General features: G+C 43.8%; 1 protein-coding gene across 1 annotated transcript; it reads left to right on the forward strand.

Moving 5' to 3' along the window:
* The first annotated feature begins 1,234 nt into the window (after window positions 1-1,234).
* pycr1b (pyrroline-5-carboxylate reductase 1b) lies at window positions 1,235-12,506 on the forward strand. The gene is made up of 9 exons (XM_079999035.1): window positions 1,235-1,365; window positions 2,038-2,122; window positions 2,771-2,841; window positions 3,623-3,802; window positions 4,949-5,056; window positions 5,695-5,808; window positions 6,340-6,432; window positions 7,759-7,922; window positions 11,222-12,506. Exons 2-9 carry the CDS (start codon window positions 2,056-2,058, stop codon window positions 11,394-11,396), a joined length of 972 nt encoding a protein of 323 aa, XP_079855161.1. The 5' UTR covers window positions 1,235-1,365; window positions 2,038-2,055; the 3' UTR covers window positions 11,397-12,506.
* Window positions 12,507-16,776: the final 4,270 nt, after the last annotated feature.

Genomic DNA, 16,776 nt, shown 5'->3' on the forward strand with positions numbered 1-16,776 from the left:
TGTTGTTCGTGATCTACATGACATGGAAATCAAGGAAATACCGGGAGATGCGTGTGGAAGTACTGGGAAAGACTTAGAGAATGTTCTGATGGCACTCCTTGACGGAAAGGAATTGAAAATGGACAATATCAGAGGACAAGGCTATGACGGTACTGGAAATATGAGTGGAAGCTACAGGAGTCTCCGGTCACAAATTCAGGGTCATAATGACAAAGCTTTGTATGTGCGTCACCAGGCTCACTGTCCAAGCTTGGTCTCGGTGGAGAGTGCCAAATCCACATATTGTTCGATTCTTTAAATTAGTTGAGGCTATACACTTTTATAGCCTCATCTACAACCCGCCATAGAGCGTTTGTGAGAATGCAGCAGCTCATGTACCCAGACCAGAGAGTACATGAGCTGAAAAGGCTGCCTGACACAAGGTGGACTTGCAGAGAAGACGCCCAGAGAAGAAGGTCCTTCCTGCTGTGGTGCAGCCACTTCAGGACATGGCTGAGAGCGATCCGCCGGACTCTGCAGCAGGTGATGCCCAGATGCTCCTGCGTAGCGTAGACGTTGAATTTCGATTGTGCACGGAATTTGCCACGCCAGTGTTCACTGAAACTGCCATTGCCTCTGCCTCACTCTCGAGGAAAGGTCTGGATCAGTCAGCATCTTACAATTGTGGAAGGGGTCGTGGCTGGGGTCACGGAAAAGAGGAAAGATGCAGAATTCCCGGTCCTCTTCTCGAAAGCAAAAGAACGAGCTGAGGCATTGAGGTCCCAGTTGAAATTCCTGGTCAAGTGGGATGCAGAAAGGGATCTCAACGACATAAGTACAGCCACTTGACCTGGTCAAGATATGACAGGGGAGAACAACAGTAATAACTTGAATGTATTAACATTTTTCATTTTATGTTTTTAACGCTGCACAAAACTGTCTGAGGGCTGTAGGGGATGCGTTATAACATTGTTTACAACAATAAACAATAAATGAATTGATCAAATACGGAAAACACCATTTAAAACAATATCTGTGAACGCAGCGCAGACACAAGAGCGACGCCTGACCTACTTTCCTACCCACAATGCATCGGTGACGCGCCTTTACGAGTCGGACTGATGCAATGGGGCGTGGCCAAATAAGAATGCCCGCCTACAAATAATTTGGTCGTCGCCTATTGGTCTAGGAGAACAACCGGCTCTCTGCTGATTGGTCAATGCGCCAGTCGGTCACAGGCGCTGAACGGCGAACACATGGGAGGAGTTGACGATGAAGAAGAGCCACGTTGACGTTCACCGACAGAGGCTCTGACTGACAACACTGCTCGATGGTGTAAGTTAGCTCAGTCTGTGGAAGTACGCCGGTTGGAAAAACTAAGAGAAGGTAACTGTCTTGGGGTTTGGGTATTATTATTATTATTATTATAATTATTAAAGCAATTCCCGTCACAGCCTTTAGCCTGGGAGCTAACAGCTAAGCTAGCACGCCGGTTTGAGCGACAGTGAGCGCTTGCTTGGTGCGTGGTTCAAGATTCAAGATTCAAGATTTTTATTTGTCACATACATATACATACTTCCATACATATATGCAGTGAAATGTAATGCAACGCACCCGGTGATAGCACACAATAAGTCCTAGGAAAAAGTACAAAAATAAAATAAAATAAAAAGTAGAAAATGCATTTCTAATAGACCGACTAACTGACTCCTAAAACGTAATACAGTAAGTGGAATACTTATAGAATAAGATAAAAAATATATAGAATAAAATACAATAAAAAATAAATTGAAATAAAATGGAATAGGTTGAAGGAATATGGCTATGTATATACAGATATGTGCATTTAAAGTGGCATGTGAATTAAAGTGGCATGTGAATGTGAATAGTGTGAGGCAGTGTTTGGGATAAAGAACAACTCTCCTGATGATCGCGTGTTTTAATCTTTGAACCGTGGTGTGTTTGTATTTATTCGAGAAACGGTTTTACTTGTCTCTCTCAATCTTGTTCACTGCGAAGCTTGTAGAACGGTAACTGTCTCTGGCTGTGATTTCGCAGAAGCCACATCATCTCAGGATGAGCGTCGGGTTCATCGGAGCTGGCCAGCTGGCCCATGCGCTGGTCAAGGGCTTCACGGCTGCTGGTGGGTCCAAACTCCAAAACCTCTCATTTTACTTAACTTTTAATTCAACAGAGATATACTTGTTACAACATATTACTCATTTTGGTATTAGACTAAGATAACACGATCCCCCACGATCGCCCGCGTGAAATTCAGGGCTTTCAGCGGCATAAGTCAAGTCAAGAAAGAGATAAAAACCCAAATTAAATATAAGATTAACATCCATAAACATAAGTGAACAGGGAGTACCGCTATGCAAACAATGAGCCCAGTATGGCCAGGAGGCAGTTACGCTAAACTAAGTACAGATTGTGCATTGCACAATAATGTGCAATGAGCCTGACAGAAAATGTGATGTTAAAGTGATAACAGCAGTCCTGTAAGTAGGGATGATAGTACTAATGCTAGTCATAATTGTTGCCCTGAATAATAATATATAATTATGACTGCAAGGATATAATAAATAATACCTGAGCTGAAGGGGGGCGCTAAAGAAAATCTTAAGGGTTATGGATATTGTCAATTCCTCTTACCCTCCACTATCGTCTATCAGCTCAAGGAGTTATATAGAAGAATACACTTCTCTCCCAGTGTACAGATATGCACGGTGGCTATGCAATGTTCTGTAACTATTCCTTGTGGTTAATCCCTTCTGATCTCCATCTTCAGGAGTTATCGCGACCCAAAGAATCACTGCCAGCTCTCCAGACACAGACCTGCCCACTGTGATGGGGTTGAGGGTGAGATGACAAGTTTCCGCATAATTGACACCACCCCCCCCCCAGTCGCCACCAAGTCGTGCCGGCTGTACGGTTTATGCTTCCATTAGCGGCGGGGCTGGAATCAGCAGCAGGAAGTCCTTAGAAAAACTACAGTTACAACAGCAAATTATGTGTTGCGACGGCGTTCGTCTACATAATGCATATGCGACAGTTCTCATTTCCGCAGATATAAAGAGCCGTGGTCATGTCCACGCATGAATCTGCATTTTTTTTTTGGCAAATATATGTTAAAGTATTTTAATACTGTAGTCTTAGTATTCTCTTCTTTTAAAATGCCGCCGTTAGATTTTATTTTTATGTGCGCTCTGTTGCTCCGTCCTTCACTCCCCGGCGTCTGTCTCGACACCCCCCTGTCAACATGTGAATAAGGGGAGTACCCAGTGGTGTCACTGGATTGCCGTCAACACCGCGGCCAAAGCGGGTGTCAATGACGCCTTTTATTGAGAGGATTACCAGCTGCCCGCAAAACAACGATTGCAGGTAGATAGCCAGGCTACAGTGCATTTGCCACTGGCCCGCGAGAACGTGGGCGGGAAATTTCTTCGCAAGCAATCTGCAACAGGAAATTAAATCAAACTAAATCTGTTATTTTTGAGAATCAAGGTCTTTGAAATTGAGATGCATTTACTGTGAATTTGGTAGGGCTCTACATATGCTATTGAGTTTTTATTCCCCTTCCTACTTTTACATTCCCTTTCATGCCATGGTGATCTTATTTATATCTCTTTTTGGGAAAAAGAAAATGGGGGTGAACCTGACCACCAGCAACAAGGAGACCGTTAATAAGAGTGATGTTCTGTTCCTGGCTGTGAAACCCCACATCATCCCGTTTGTCCTGGATGAGATCGGGCCAGACATCGAGGACCGTCATCTCATTGTCTCCTGTGCCGCCGGTGTCACCATCAGCTCTATAGAGAAGGTCAGCAGCATTTGTGTGGTTGTACAGAAAAGGTCCTTTTGAGAGTAGTTTAGGGATAGCACATTTTTTAAACGTAATTCTGTGTCTTGCAAATTGATGCAGTGTGCCTCACGTTCCCTCATTTGCTCTTTGGTATTCCCTCCCTCGAGCTTGTTCATTTGTCAGACAGTAGAAGAAAGACGGAGGAACGCCTGGGGGATATCCTCTGCCTGTCTGATGAATTTGCTATGCACACAACTAACATGCATACTTTTTTACATAAAAGAGTGAGAATGAGGCGCCCTGTTGGCTCAACTGGTAGAGTGCACACAGTCCTTGCCACAGCGGCCTGGGTCTGGGACGAGGCCATTTGCTGCGTGTCATCCCCTCTCTGTTCCCAGCCTTTCCTGTCTCTCCGCACTGTCACTGTCCAATAAAGCATGGTAATGCCCCCAAAAAAAATCATACTTTTAAAAATTGTTTTAATAATAATAATTATAACAGAGTGAGAATAAGAGAGACCAAGAGGAATAAAACAATCATTTCCAGAGAAATGCTAAAAAATAGACACTAAATGAAGCAGACAAAATGAAACTCTTTTATTTGACTAGTGTTTTTAGGAATATCATTAAATTCTCAAAGAAGCTCCTACTTTCTGACAACCATCACTTTATCAATGAAAACTGTAAAATAATTTAAATTAACTGATTGGAAATAGTTCAATCTAGAGGCTGTTTCAAATTATCAATAGAGACTCATCTGATGAACTTCTTATTTGTCCAGTTTGAAGAGTGTAGTCCAGTGTATTTTAACAGCTGTGACTTTTGCAACGCAGTCTCAGGCCGTACTTTCTGCTTTATATATAGACAGCGGTACACACAGTCCCATAGTCGGCACTTCCATATTCAAAACCAGTGTGTGGGAGTCATTGTGAAGGAGATACCTTCGTTCCTATTGTGGATAGTAATTTTAACATGGTATGAACATGAGAATAGGTGGAGATTAGATAGATGGGCCTGTTATCCCATTAAATACCCTGGTAGTGTAAATAACAAGTGCCGCTGATGACTCTTAGCTTTTCCTGGGACTGTTGGTGTTATCACTCAAGACAGTTTGGCTCTTCTCCATCGCTTTTCTAACTTGGCCTTTGCTCTTGGAATTTAACAGAAGCTGCTTCAGCACCGTCCAACTCCGAAGGTGATGAGATGTATGACGAATACCCCAGTGGTGGTGAGAGAGGGAGCTACAGTCTACGCCACAGGAACACATGCAGAGGTGAGGGGGGTTGGGATGGTGTCGAGCGGTGGAGGTGGGCACAGAAACCCATTTCCGCACCTCATGTATCCTCACCTCTTCACAATCAAAACAAAAGGGAAAGTAATGACAAATGTACTTATTAGGTGTTTTCGCACCACAGGAACTTTTTCATAGTTCAAGGAACTTTTGGAGGACACCCCCCCCCCCTTTTTGTGTCCACACTGCAAGAACTAAGAACGATCGTAGTTTTTAGAACACCGTTTTTCTTTGTTTTTTTTTTTGTTTTGTTTTAGCTCCTACTTCAGGGCAGGGATTAACCTGCACAAGAGGAACACTGAAGGTTCCTCTTGTGCAGGTGACACAAGTCCACGGTCGAGTCTCATTGCTCTGGGCAGGGACCAGCCTATGTACACTCTATAAAATAAAAAAATCAATAAAAATGGTGATGGTATCAAGTTCTTGGGGACCTCCCCAGTTCCTAGTTCCCCTCAAGCAGTCCCCAGAACTGTTTGGACAAAAGTGGCATAATGTCCACATCACATTGTTGTAATGCTAGCATGATAAACACAGTAAACCAGTTCTCTCAAGGATGGGTTGAACTATGATTTGGATTATTTTTGGATCTTCTATGTGCTTATCTTTCGTTTAACCCCCAGGTGGAGGATGGGAAGCTCCTGGAGCAGCTGATGGGCAGTGTTGGTTTCTGTACTGAGGTTGAGGAGGATCTCATCGATGCCGTCACTGGGCTGAGCGGCAGTGGACCCGCCTATGTGAGTGATTGAGAGCTGGATTTTCCCTAAATGGGGGACACACACAATCACCCTAAAGGCACAGGGAGGCTGGGGTTCTGTTTTGCAACTAATTCAAGCCATTAAATATTTTACTGACTGTGCAATGGGCAAGTAGAAGCACATATATGAAATATGATAAGTCATTAACTGGGGTTTAAATTTGGGGTTTATATTTATATTATACTATTTTGGCAAATGTTCTCATAATTTAGCCTATAAGGGAGATAGAAACTAATAACCATGTATAAAATAGTATATATTCTTTGTTTTAAACATAGATTAGACTGGTAGCATTAATAGTTGATCTGACCATAAAAAGGCACTGCGGTATCACTGGACATAGGTCAACATAGGTCAGTGCCTTTGGGCGAACTTTCCCTGAGATAACCCACCGTTTCCACATCTCATCCAATTATCTTTGTGTAGCTACTTTAAAAGTGCAAGCAGTCTGTGCTTTGGTTGAGATGGAACTTTCTGCCCTGAATAATTAGTGTTTCCACACTTTCACAGGCGTTCACCGCTCTGGATGCCCTGGCCGATGGGGGAGTTAAGATGGGTCTACCCAGGAGACTAGCTGTCAGACTGGGAGCTCAGGCCCTGCTGGTCAGTTGTGTATTTGTCCACTGTTTTTTCTGGTCTGTGCTTTTTATATGGGCACCTCTTTGTAAAGTACTCTGATATAGTTTTTTGCAATTATTCTTCTTCGTTTGTCGCTAGTAATTGCTGGGTTTTCATTCGGTAAAATGTGTGAAATCCAGAAAATTAAGTGTGTGCCGGCTGTCAGAAAACAGTGATTAAACTGCGCAGATGCTTTACATTCCTTGTGTAAATCAATTTAGATTTGGTTTCAGAAAGTTATTTGAAAAATTAATCAAAAGTTTTTTATTTAGTTAATGTTGACACTGTCATAATCACAACTCGACAGTTTGTGACAACAAATTACAATTATTTATTTGGAGCTGTTTTTGTCATCATTGCAGCTTCTCCAGTTCCCTCCTCTGGCAATTCTCCCCATTTAACTTTCTGTGTCTTTGTCTGAGGGATTTTCCTTTTTGTTTTAAAGAAAGGGTTAGAATCCAATATTGCATTTTAACGCTCACAATAATTACTGTGATCTATTGTGAGCCACCTAGAAAGAGAGAAATGCTTAATCTCTGGGCAACTTTGGCTTCATTCAAATCAGAGTAATGTAATATTACTCTGAGAGAGTAATATGCAAAAACACATAGACTTAATCCCTATATGAACTGCATTTGTGTTACCGCACACTATGGGTAATACATTGTTAGCCATGCTCCTCATTTTACACGGGGCTCAATTAAGGTCAGTTGGGAATAACTTGCAGAAGCTCCTTGCATAACCTGTCCCTCTAAAGTTGACTAATGATGTATTTTTCTGTTCATTTGGTTTGGTAATGCTTTCTTTGTTGCCGCTAAGCCGCTTGTAGCCATGAACCATAGTTGTAATCTATGTTTTTAACCGTCTCAAATTCTTACCTTTTATATGTAAAGGTTTAGGCAGAAAAGCACATTGACTTTTAATACATTTGATGTTGAACTATACGGCGGAAAATTATGCAATGCCAATAGCGTCATTATTTTAGGGTTTATTTAAATTGTTTGACTAGTGATTACGATGACAATTTGCTGCACTCTGACCAGAGACATGACATGATGCCGGATTAAGCAAACATGCTGCAAATCCTAAGTAACCCTGAATAACTTTGTTAATGGATAATGCAGGGCAGTGAATTTACATTCCCTAATGCAAAATAAGCTCCATGGCCCAATTGAAACCATACCTGGCTTTCATGCAAATGTACATACTTTTTTATTTTCCACATCTTTATTTATTTTTAGACCATATATATATATTTTTTTTATATTTTTATCAGCTCAATCTTTCCTTTCCAACTTATTTCTTTCCCAGGGTGCAGCCAAGATGTTGCTTGACTCTGAGCAGCATCCTGGCCAGCTGAAGGACAATGTATGCTCACCAGGGGGCGCCACCATCCACGCTCTGCACTTCCTAGAGAGCGGTGGCTTCCGCAGCCTCCTCATCAACGCCGTGGAGGCTTCGTGCATACGGACGCGGTGAGCCACAAAGAAAACTCACCGAACTATTCTAACTGTTGATAGTTAAACTAGGTTCATACTTGCCCCAAGTGTGAGGGCGTGAGTGACGCAAATGACGTCACCAGGGGGTGGCGCCATGGCGCGTAGGGACCTGCGCGACGTTGCGGCTCGAGGTCACGCACCTCTGAGATTTTGTTAACTTGGGGCGAGGGGTGTTCCCTGGAAATGCATTGGAAGCCTTGGTAGATCAGCATTTTGCTGTTTCATTTCTGATATGTTGGACAACATTGATCCGCAGAACAAGTCAGATGAGAAATTCCAAGTCTACCAATTAAATTTTTGACGCAGAAACAAAATCGTTTACGCAAACAGCTCACTCAGGTTTGGTGGTGTTATTGGAAATTAACAGGGTCGTAAAGTTCTGTTTACAAATAAAATATAAGGTTTTTTTTATTTGTATTTATTAGGCTTACAGACCTGCCAACCTGCAGGCATTTTGTGTACCAATTATCTGTCAAAACACAGTTACGAAAGGCCAGCTGAAATCAATCAATACAAAACAATATTGACATTTATTGGGTATTTAAACTACATCCTTCAGATTGGACCAGATGCTATGACCTGTGGTTCTGTAAGCCCTCCCTCTCCTCTCACTCACCCACACAACATCCACTGATACACGGCGGTACTTTATTATCCAGCAACGCTGCATTGCCGAGGTAAAATGGGATGTGGGGGAGTAACAAGCACGAAAATGTGACCGTATTGTTAACATATAAATTGATGGTAATAGAGATGCACCGATCGATCGGCCTGTTTTCAGCTTGATCAGCCATGACCGGTGACAGGCCGATCAGATCTATTTTCAGATTCTGTGTTGGTCAAATCTACGCGCCCGATACTCTGCTCATGTACTCGTAAAAATGCTCCAATGCTCAAAGCGGATACGAACATAATGTAACGTAGTTGCGTTGTTGAGGCTCAAAAAAGAGAGCAAGGAAAGAAAATGTCGGCTCTTTGGAGGTACTTCAAGGTAAACGAAGATTGGATAAATATTTTATCGCCTGACAATATTCCAAAATTGAGCAGACTGAGTATTTATCGCTGTCACTCCAGCAGAGCTTCTGCTCTGGTTCCTAGTGCACAAGCTCCGATTCTGATGAAAAGTTTCTTTCTTTTTTCAAACTCGGTTCTGGACGAGTCACTCAGCAAAACGAGTCGTTTGATTTGGTTGGTTTAATGCACAGTGAGTTCCAGTGAACGACGGTGCGAACAGTCCGTCATTTAATATTACTTTTTTTGCAACGATTGCAATTTATTTTGGAATGGCAAGTACCATATAAATATATAAGAAAGATATATTTGCACTTAAAAGTGAAATAGACTTTCATTTTTGTTTTAAGTGGCCATGTTAGTTATATGTTGTATCCTCCTAAAACTCAGTGACTTTACAGGTTGAATTGTACTGAAACTTGGTGACAGTCCCATTTTATTGGAACTCAGGAACCGTTCCATGTTGTGTTTTATGTTATTGGAACTACGGGGCAGTTTCATGTTCTATTATTCTTCCATATCGAATAATGAACAGTGATAAACACACAGTGTCAATATGAGCAATCTCACTATTGTGGTAACGTAAAATTGCAGTGGTAGTCCATATGTGCAGCTGTCCTGTCACAGGAGCGGTATCAGATCACGCAATGTATTTGTCATTGACGTACAGCAGATAAACCCAATGAGACCAAATCATGAGAGAATTTGATTTCTCAGATCACGGATACAAACTCAATGATCAGACCACAATGTAAAAGTTATTTGGTTGGCAAATAGCAAGGTTGGCAGGTCTGGGCTTGGGCAATGTGCAAAGTTCCAATCGGTGATTGCTGGGGGGCAGCAATGTAATGTGGCGAATGCCGTCTCCCTGTTTACAGGAGTGCAGGATGTATTATTTACAAGTAAAGTATTTACACAAAAACATCCAGTTTTTACAAAATTAAGTCCCATAGCAACGGAAAGCCACAGGGTTTGTTTTTGGGGTTTTTTGTAACGGAACGGGGCAGTTTTTTTTAACTCAGTAGTGCTTAAAATTTTGTAACATCCAATTAAAATGTACACCCACTCTATATTTTGTGCCTGACACAAGGCCTGTCACAATAATTACTATGTTGACTTTTTGTACGATACGAGGACATGACCTCGATAATTTTTCTGACTGATAATTGCCCGTTGTGTTTACATATGTGTTTGTTTGCGAAAGAATGTCACCAACATGATGCCGGAATAATCAGCAGGGTTTTCCCTACCATTATAGCACTTAGGCACAGGACTTAAGTGTTTTTTTTAAAAGCGCCGGGGAGCAACACTGCTACTCAAAGTATCAATGTGACAAACTAAGCAGCACCCCGGCGCCCGATGAATCTTCCGAAATGGCCATCTCCTCCTCATCTTTTGGCAGTTTGCACAGTGACCACCATCAGAGTCCCTGGCTGAATTTTACCTACGCTCCACGGTGGACTTTCTGCCGCTGTTGACTACTAACTGTGAACTCCTACTGTACAGATGCTGCTCTCAAGTCCCGTGGGAATTAACCATCAAACCACTTGCTGCTTTCTGCTGCTCGTAACATTAATCTGCTTTTTATATCCGTAACTACTCTGCTTACATTTGAACATATGGAAAAATATATTTGAAAATGGCTTTAAACATAAGTGCCAGCTAAATTATGTAATGAAGCCGAAATGTTGCAGCGCTCAAAGTTAATAAAAACACATTATTGGAAGGAAGTGTGTCACAATTCACAAATACATATATTACAATAAATACAAATGGGAAAAGATCAATAAATACTACGATTTGTATTAAGGTTTGAAAAAATAGTCAAATGTATTTCTAAATCGACAAATAAATTATGTATTGCTTGCGTTACCATTTTACAAATGAATGTAACTGAGCCGAATGTAACTGAGCCTAATGAAAAAACTGAGGCACATTTTGCTGTCATTTCTGGTCACACTGCTTCTGTCCTCGTCTGCTCTGTGTCGGCGTTTCACTGTGGGCGGAACTCAGGCAGCTCCTCCACACACACACACACAGAGCGACAGTGAGTCCATTTTATTTATTGTTTTGGTTGTGTAGTTTTATGTGTTTTATTTAAGATATTGCTATTTGAAACAGAGTACATTATTATATCAGTGGGAAAAAAATGGTCTTAAAGTGAAAATATTGGTTATCGCAAATATTTCTGGGACAATATATCGTCCAACAAAAGTAGTTCTCGTGACAGGCCGCCCTGACATTTGCTGCTTTCTTGTTCCCAGGGAGCTGCAGTTTTTGGCAGACCAGGAGCGCATCTCCCCAGCGGCCATTAAGAAGACCACGCTGGACAAGGTCTTGCAGCAGCCTGGCGTCAGTGTCAGTGGATCGGCGAACGGCAGCGGCAGAGCCGGACTCAACCTCTTCAACACCCGCACTACAGGAATCAAAAAGAACTGAGAACACAGAGGCAGACCCCACACACACACACACACACACATGTACCAACATGTACATGTGTACACATTGTTACCTTAAAACCACACAAGATTCCAAAAAAACAATACAAGATCAGCCACGGTGCCAGACGAGCATAAATCATGTTTGTACACGGTGAAACGCAGACGATGCGGACTGGTTTCTCTCTCAGGATTGCAGCCTCCATACAAAGATACTCTGGTATGAGTGAAGTGTGTTTACAATATGATGCTTTTCTGTTTGGAAAAGCATTCTTTATTGGGCTGAATGGTGTTGTTTTTTTGTTGTTTTTTTTGGATGGTAGGGACCCCATGGCTTTCACCATGTCCAAGCAGACAGGCTACAGCTGCCAAATATCCCGTGTTTTTATTTGTAGGTCTTTCATGCTTTCCCTGAAAATGAAGTACCGGTAATATTGTAAAATGGAAGTATTTTTTTGTTTTGTTTTGTCTCTTAGGGCTTAATTTTGTTAAAGGTCATTTAGAAAGTAAAACTCATAATGACAAAACTGAATATGAATTAAGCTGTGATTTCCATGCCACACAGGTCTCAAAAACATAACAATATCCTAAATCCAATCCGTATTCATAATTTTATTTTTCAAAAGCGTAAAGAATTCTTAAAACATATTTATTTGTTTTGGGGACATGCAATGTGTTACACATGTCAGTGTAAATTCAAGCTCTACTACAGCTCTGGGGATCTGTTCTCTCACCCAGGTCTTCTCTTGCTCTTTGTCTGTACATCCTAAAATACATTTCAGACTTGGTCGTCAAGTATCATGTAATTTCAGACATTTGTTACAATGAAGGCAATTATGTATCATGAGGGAAGGCTGTTGCAGTCAAATGTTATCAAAACGTAAGTTATTTTATGCAATACATTTGAAGTATTTAATTTACATAATATTTCAAGAATATAATGTGAAACTTGACATTATCCCTTTGACCTGTTCCTCTGTCCTTAATGTGTTGTCTGGATTGAGTCCTGTTGCTGTACCATTCTTTTTGGTATATCTATTGGGTTGATAGACCAGTCAACACCAACTCATTAAAGTTGCAGAAGAAAAATAAAAAGTCTTATCTAAAGCCACTTTTATGCCTATTCTCCTTATGCAAATGGTGTTTGATTCATTGAGGTAGCTCTCGGTCTTTTATTAAGACCCTATGCTTTCCAAGTCTCTGGCAGTCTGCGGGACGGGGTCTTCAGCGTTCAATAGAGATTAGACGGTTCCTCGAGTCAATAGTTCGAGTGCAGCTATTAATTACTTTTGCATTTTACATCGGCTGCTGCTCCGTCTGGCCTCCGGGTGGCGCTCTGAGATCAGATAACTCGCGGCCAGAAAAGGCTCAGGTTACCCTCACGCGTATCTTGTTCAACCTCTTCGGTAGTTAATGGAGTCGAAGTCGGGACAGCGCCGTTGAGTTTTATCTGTTCCGTTTACGTCGCCCCGTCCTTCCCTGCTCCGCTCCTCGGCAAGTCCGAGGGCGCGGCGCCGCTGCAGCCTCCCTCCCCTTTCCTGCACGCGGAGCCCGTTTGTTTTTTTTTTTTTTTGTGTTTGTTTGTTTTTTGTTGTCGGCGAAAGCTTGTGTGAACCGCCCTTTCCTCGGCGACGGGGTCTGGATGAACTCCTGTAAGAAGAGACCCCTCGGCCGGGATCACGAGTGCGGCTCTGGTTCCGTCCCAGGAGTCGGCGCAAGACCTGTTTCTCGGAGTTGAGGGGGGGGGGAAAGGGAAGTTGGCGTCAGTGTGCGAGTGAAGAATGAAGTGTTGCTTAAAAAGCGGTGAGCATGGAGCCGGAATGGCCCGTCTGTTTCGGGCGTGTTGGAGTGGTGTGTGGTAATTATGGCGACGAGAAACGCGCTCTAGTCCAAGCCCGAGGGGGAACTTTATTTTATTTTATTTTTTATTTTTTATTTTTTTTATAAAATGTTTAGGCCTTGGCTCTCGCCTGCTGCATTTTGAATTAAGAATGGATGGCGGTAGGACGAGATATGCACGCAGGTCTATTTAAACAACTCCCAGGTACATAGTAGAGATGCGTAAACGTTTGCGGAAAACGTGAAGAACAGGCGAGTCCCAACATTTTTTTTTTTTTTTTTTTTTTGAAGGACTGTGTAGTAGTTTGAATAAATAAATAAATAAATAAATAAATAAAAATAAAAACTAATCCTACAACAGTGTCCCTTGATTAAATTGCGCCGGGCGTGCTCAGACTGCCCCTGGGCTGTTTATTTGTGTGCGGAATTAATTTTTTTCCACCGCTCCTGAAGTGTCTCGGTAATCCCTCTTTTATTCCAATAGGTTATTCTCTGCTTGCTGCCTCCGCTGTCTGTTAAGATTAGTCGTTCCTTGAGAAACTTCCATTTGCCTCTCATTATTAGACCGCCGTTGCCTTTCGTCGGTCTGCTGGCTTTAAGAACCTCTTCTGCACGTGGAGAGGATGTGCGCCGTGTCAATCACCTTAGAGCGAGGAACCGGTCAAATGGCTGTTCAATGGCAGCTTATCTTGTGTAGAGCAGGTGTGTGTGTGTGTGTGTGTGTGTGTGTGTGTGTGTGTGTGTGTGTGTGTGTGTCAGTCTCAGAGAGCGAGAGCGAGAGAGAGAGAGAGAGAGAGAAAGTGTCAAGCGTCAAGCGTCAAGCTTATTTCTATAGCCTTTCATTGCCGTTACAGTCTCCACGGGCTGAGAGCCGCTGTGTGGGTGTGTGCGCCAGCCCGGCGTGGGGGCTTTATATCCACAGGTGGACCAGATGCTCCCTGTCATCTCTATTCAATCAGTGGAGTCACTGACCTTTGCAGGAACATGGTTGTTTGCATAGGGTATCAAAACCAAGAGCAGTGCCAGAAACCTGGATGATTGAGATGTAACAACCGCCCCCCTCCGCGCCTCGCTCTCTCTACCCACCACCGCGTTTTTTTTGTTTTTTTTTTGTGCCCCCTCCACCCAACAGCACCTCCACCCCTACATTCCTACACAATGAGCGATGCTGTCCACCTAATCCCCTCTAAAATTAAAAATGTGCAGAGACCAGCTGGGAATGTGCTATGGGTCTTTGGACAATCCTACATGGTATGTTTCTCGGTATACTTAAAACGTGTGTCCACAACTACATTCTACTTGTGTGTGGTGTGTGTATGCGTGCGTGCGTGCGTGCGTGTGTTTGTGTATGTGTGTGTGTGTGTGTGTGTGTGTGTGTGTGTGTGTGTGTGTGCGTGTGTGTGTAAGAGAGAGAGCGAGAGACACCAGTGCTGCGCTGCGATCTTAATTCCGATATAGTATCATTTGGTGCAGCTGTCTGAAGCAATGCACGCACAAAAAAAAAGGAACCTCATGATCGACCAACAGACAGTGAGTCTGCAATATGGGCTTCCCCTTCAGGCCTGGATCAGCCTGTTAATGCAGCACAGATCCAGAGCGTTGCTGGATCCGTATGCGTATTCAGAGTCCTCCATTAGACAATATCTGTGTATGCCCATGAGATTAACTCCCAATTGGTGAATAATTTAGTGACAGTGGAATGCGATCAGTGAGGCTGCTCACAAGTTCTCGCGGGTGGCTGGCCGACCTGAGATGCGCATAGATGTTTGGATTTTTAGGTTCAAGCTGTGTCAACTGCCAACAATGAGTTGCATCTATGGTCACTGTGGAATGAACATTTTATATACAGGCTTTTTCATTTGCATTTTGCTATTTCTCAAACGACCATTGTCTTGTGTTGACCCAGGGGAGTAAATGAGTCTTTGTGTTTATCCTACAGGAGCATTTACTGTACAAATTAATAGATGTCAAACGTATGGAAAGTTGTTTTTTTTTTGTTTGTTTTTTGTTTTTTTAATCAACGTGCACAATGTCTATTATGTTTGGTGTGGGTTGCAGAGCAGGTTATTGAGATTGCAGGCGGGTTCCCTGCACTTGCAGGAGCGTCCCAGCCCCCCCCCCCCCCCCCCCCCCCGTTATGTTTCTGGACAATAAAGCGCAATTACAACGCAGCGCTCGTGCTCCTTTAAATTTCGGTTGCGTGGATCCTTCATGAATGAAACCACGTGACCCAAACACCACTTGACGTCTGGCGCCTCGGAACGCGTCCTAAAACAACGAGGTGCGAGTGGATGGACGCGGGTCCCACGCGCTTCTCACGCCGTCGTCCTCAGCACCCGGTGTCACACCTTCCCGCGGGGCGCGGCGCACGGAGGCGCCGCTTCGCTTCTCTTTCGGTGAGTGGCCGCGGCCGTTCGAATAAAAACGCGTGCGGAGACGCGCTGGATGCGGCGCGGTTGTTTTGCTGAGTGGGCACCAGCGCCGCGCTCGCGCCACACGCCGCGGTGCCGCTGCCCGCGTCGGCGTCAGAGCAGGGACGCTCCGGCTGAGGGGCTGCAGCCTCCCTGCTGCTGAATCATCACGAACCCGCGAGTCGTAACGGCGTGCGCTCCCGCCGAGAGCGGTGCCTACGACCGACGCGATCACCGATCACCGAGCGGGCTGTCACGGGAACAACAGACAAAGAAGCGCCGCCGCCGCCGCCGCCGCCGCCGCCGCCGCCGCGCTCAGTCAGGCTTGATCCGCGCGTGGGGAGCAGGTCCCGCAGGCTGTCGGTGTGACCGGGGATCCCCCCCCTCTTTCTGATGCTCGTATTAGCAGGCACAGGAGGGGGAAGCAGCGTGGACGCTGGCGACAACCGTGAGTAAACAAACAAACAAAAAACAAACAAACAAAAAAAAACAACAAAAAAAAACCCGACACAACTTTTAGATGGAGGTTCTCTAATAAGACCCGCGGGACGGGGAGGGGTGGGGGGCGGCAGCGCTTTCAGATCGACCCAATCTGTTGCTTCTTTACGGGGGGAGATGGCCAGTCAGCTGTTCGGTCACTATATTTTTTCTTTTTAAGTAAGATCAATCTCGTTGATGTTTATTTTTGTTGTTGTTGTTGTTGTTGTTGTTGTTGTTGTCGTCGTCGTTGTTATTGTTGTTCTTCATGCATTTTGCACATAACATTTGTCAGAGTTTAACCCTTGCACGAAGGTGTCAGAGTCTGGACATTATCACCATCACCATTATCATCATCATCATCATCGTCATCAGTGAGCGAGGACGGTGATGAATTAGAATAAATGTGCGCGCGATGCATCTCGAACCGGCCTTTCACTTTTACAACGTCTCGTCGGCTCCTCGTGGGCTTCCCAGTGCGAATCGACATTTATTTTGGGTGTCGCTTTCTCGTGCGCCACCGCGGCTCGTGGCAGAGATGCTGATTCATCACATCGGTGTGGAGGCATGACGGAACCATGGCAACATGGCACCGGCGGACAAAGGTCTGCAGAGGGATGGAGCTGCTGCATGGAGGGAGTGGAATGATTACAA

The sequence above is a fragment of the Zeus faber genome (genome assembly GCF_960531495.2).
Source record: "Zeus faber genome assembly, chromosome: 4".
Classification (NCBI taxonomy): Eukaryota; Metazoa; Chordata; class Actinopteri; order Zeiformes; family Zeidae; genus Zeus; species Zeus faber.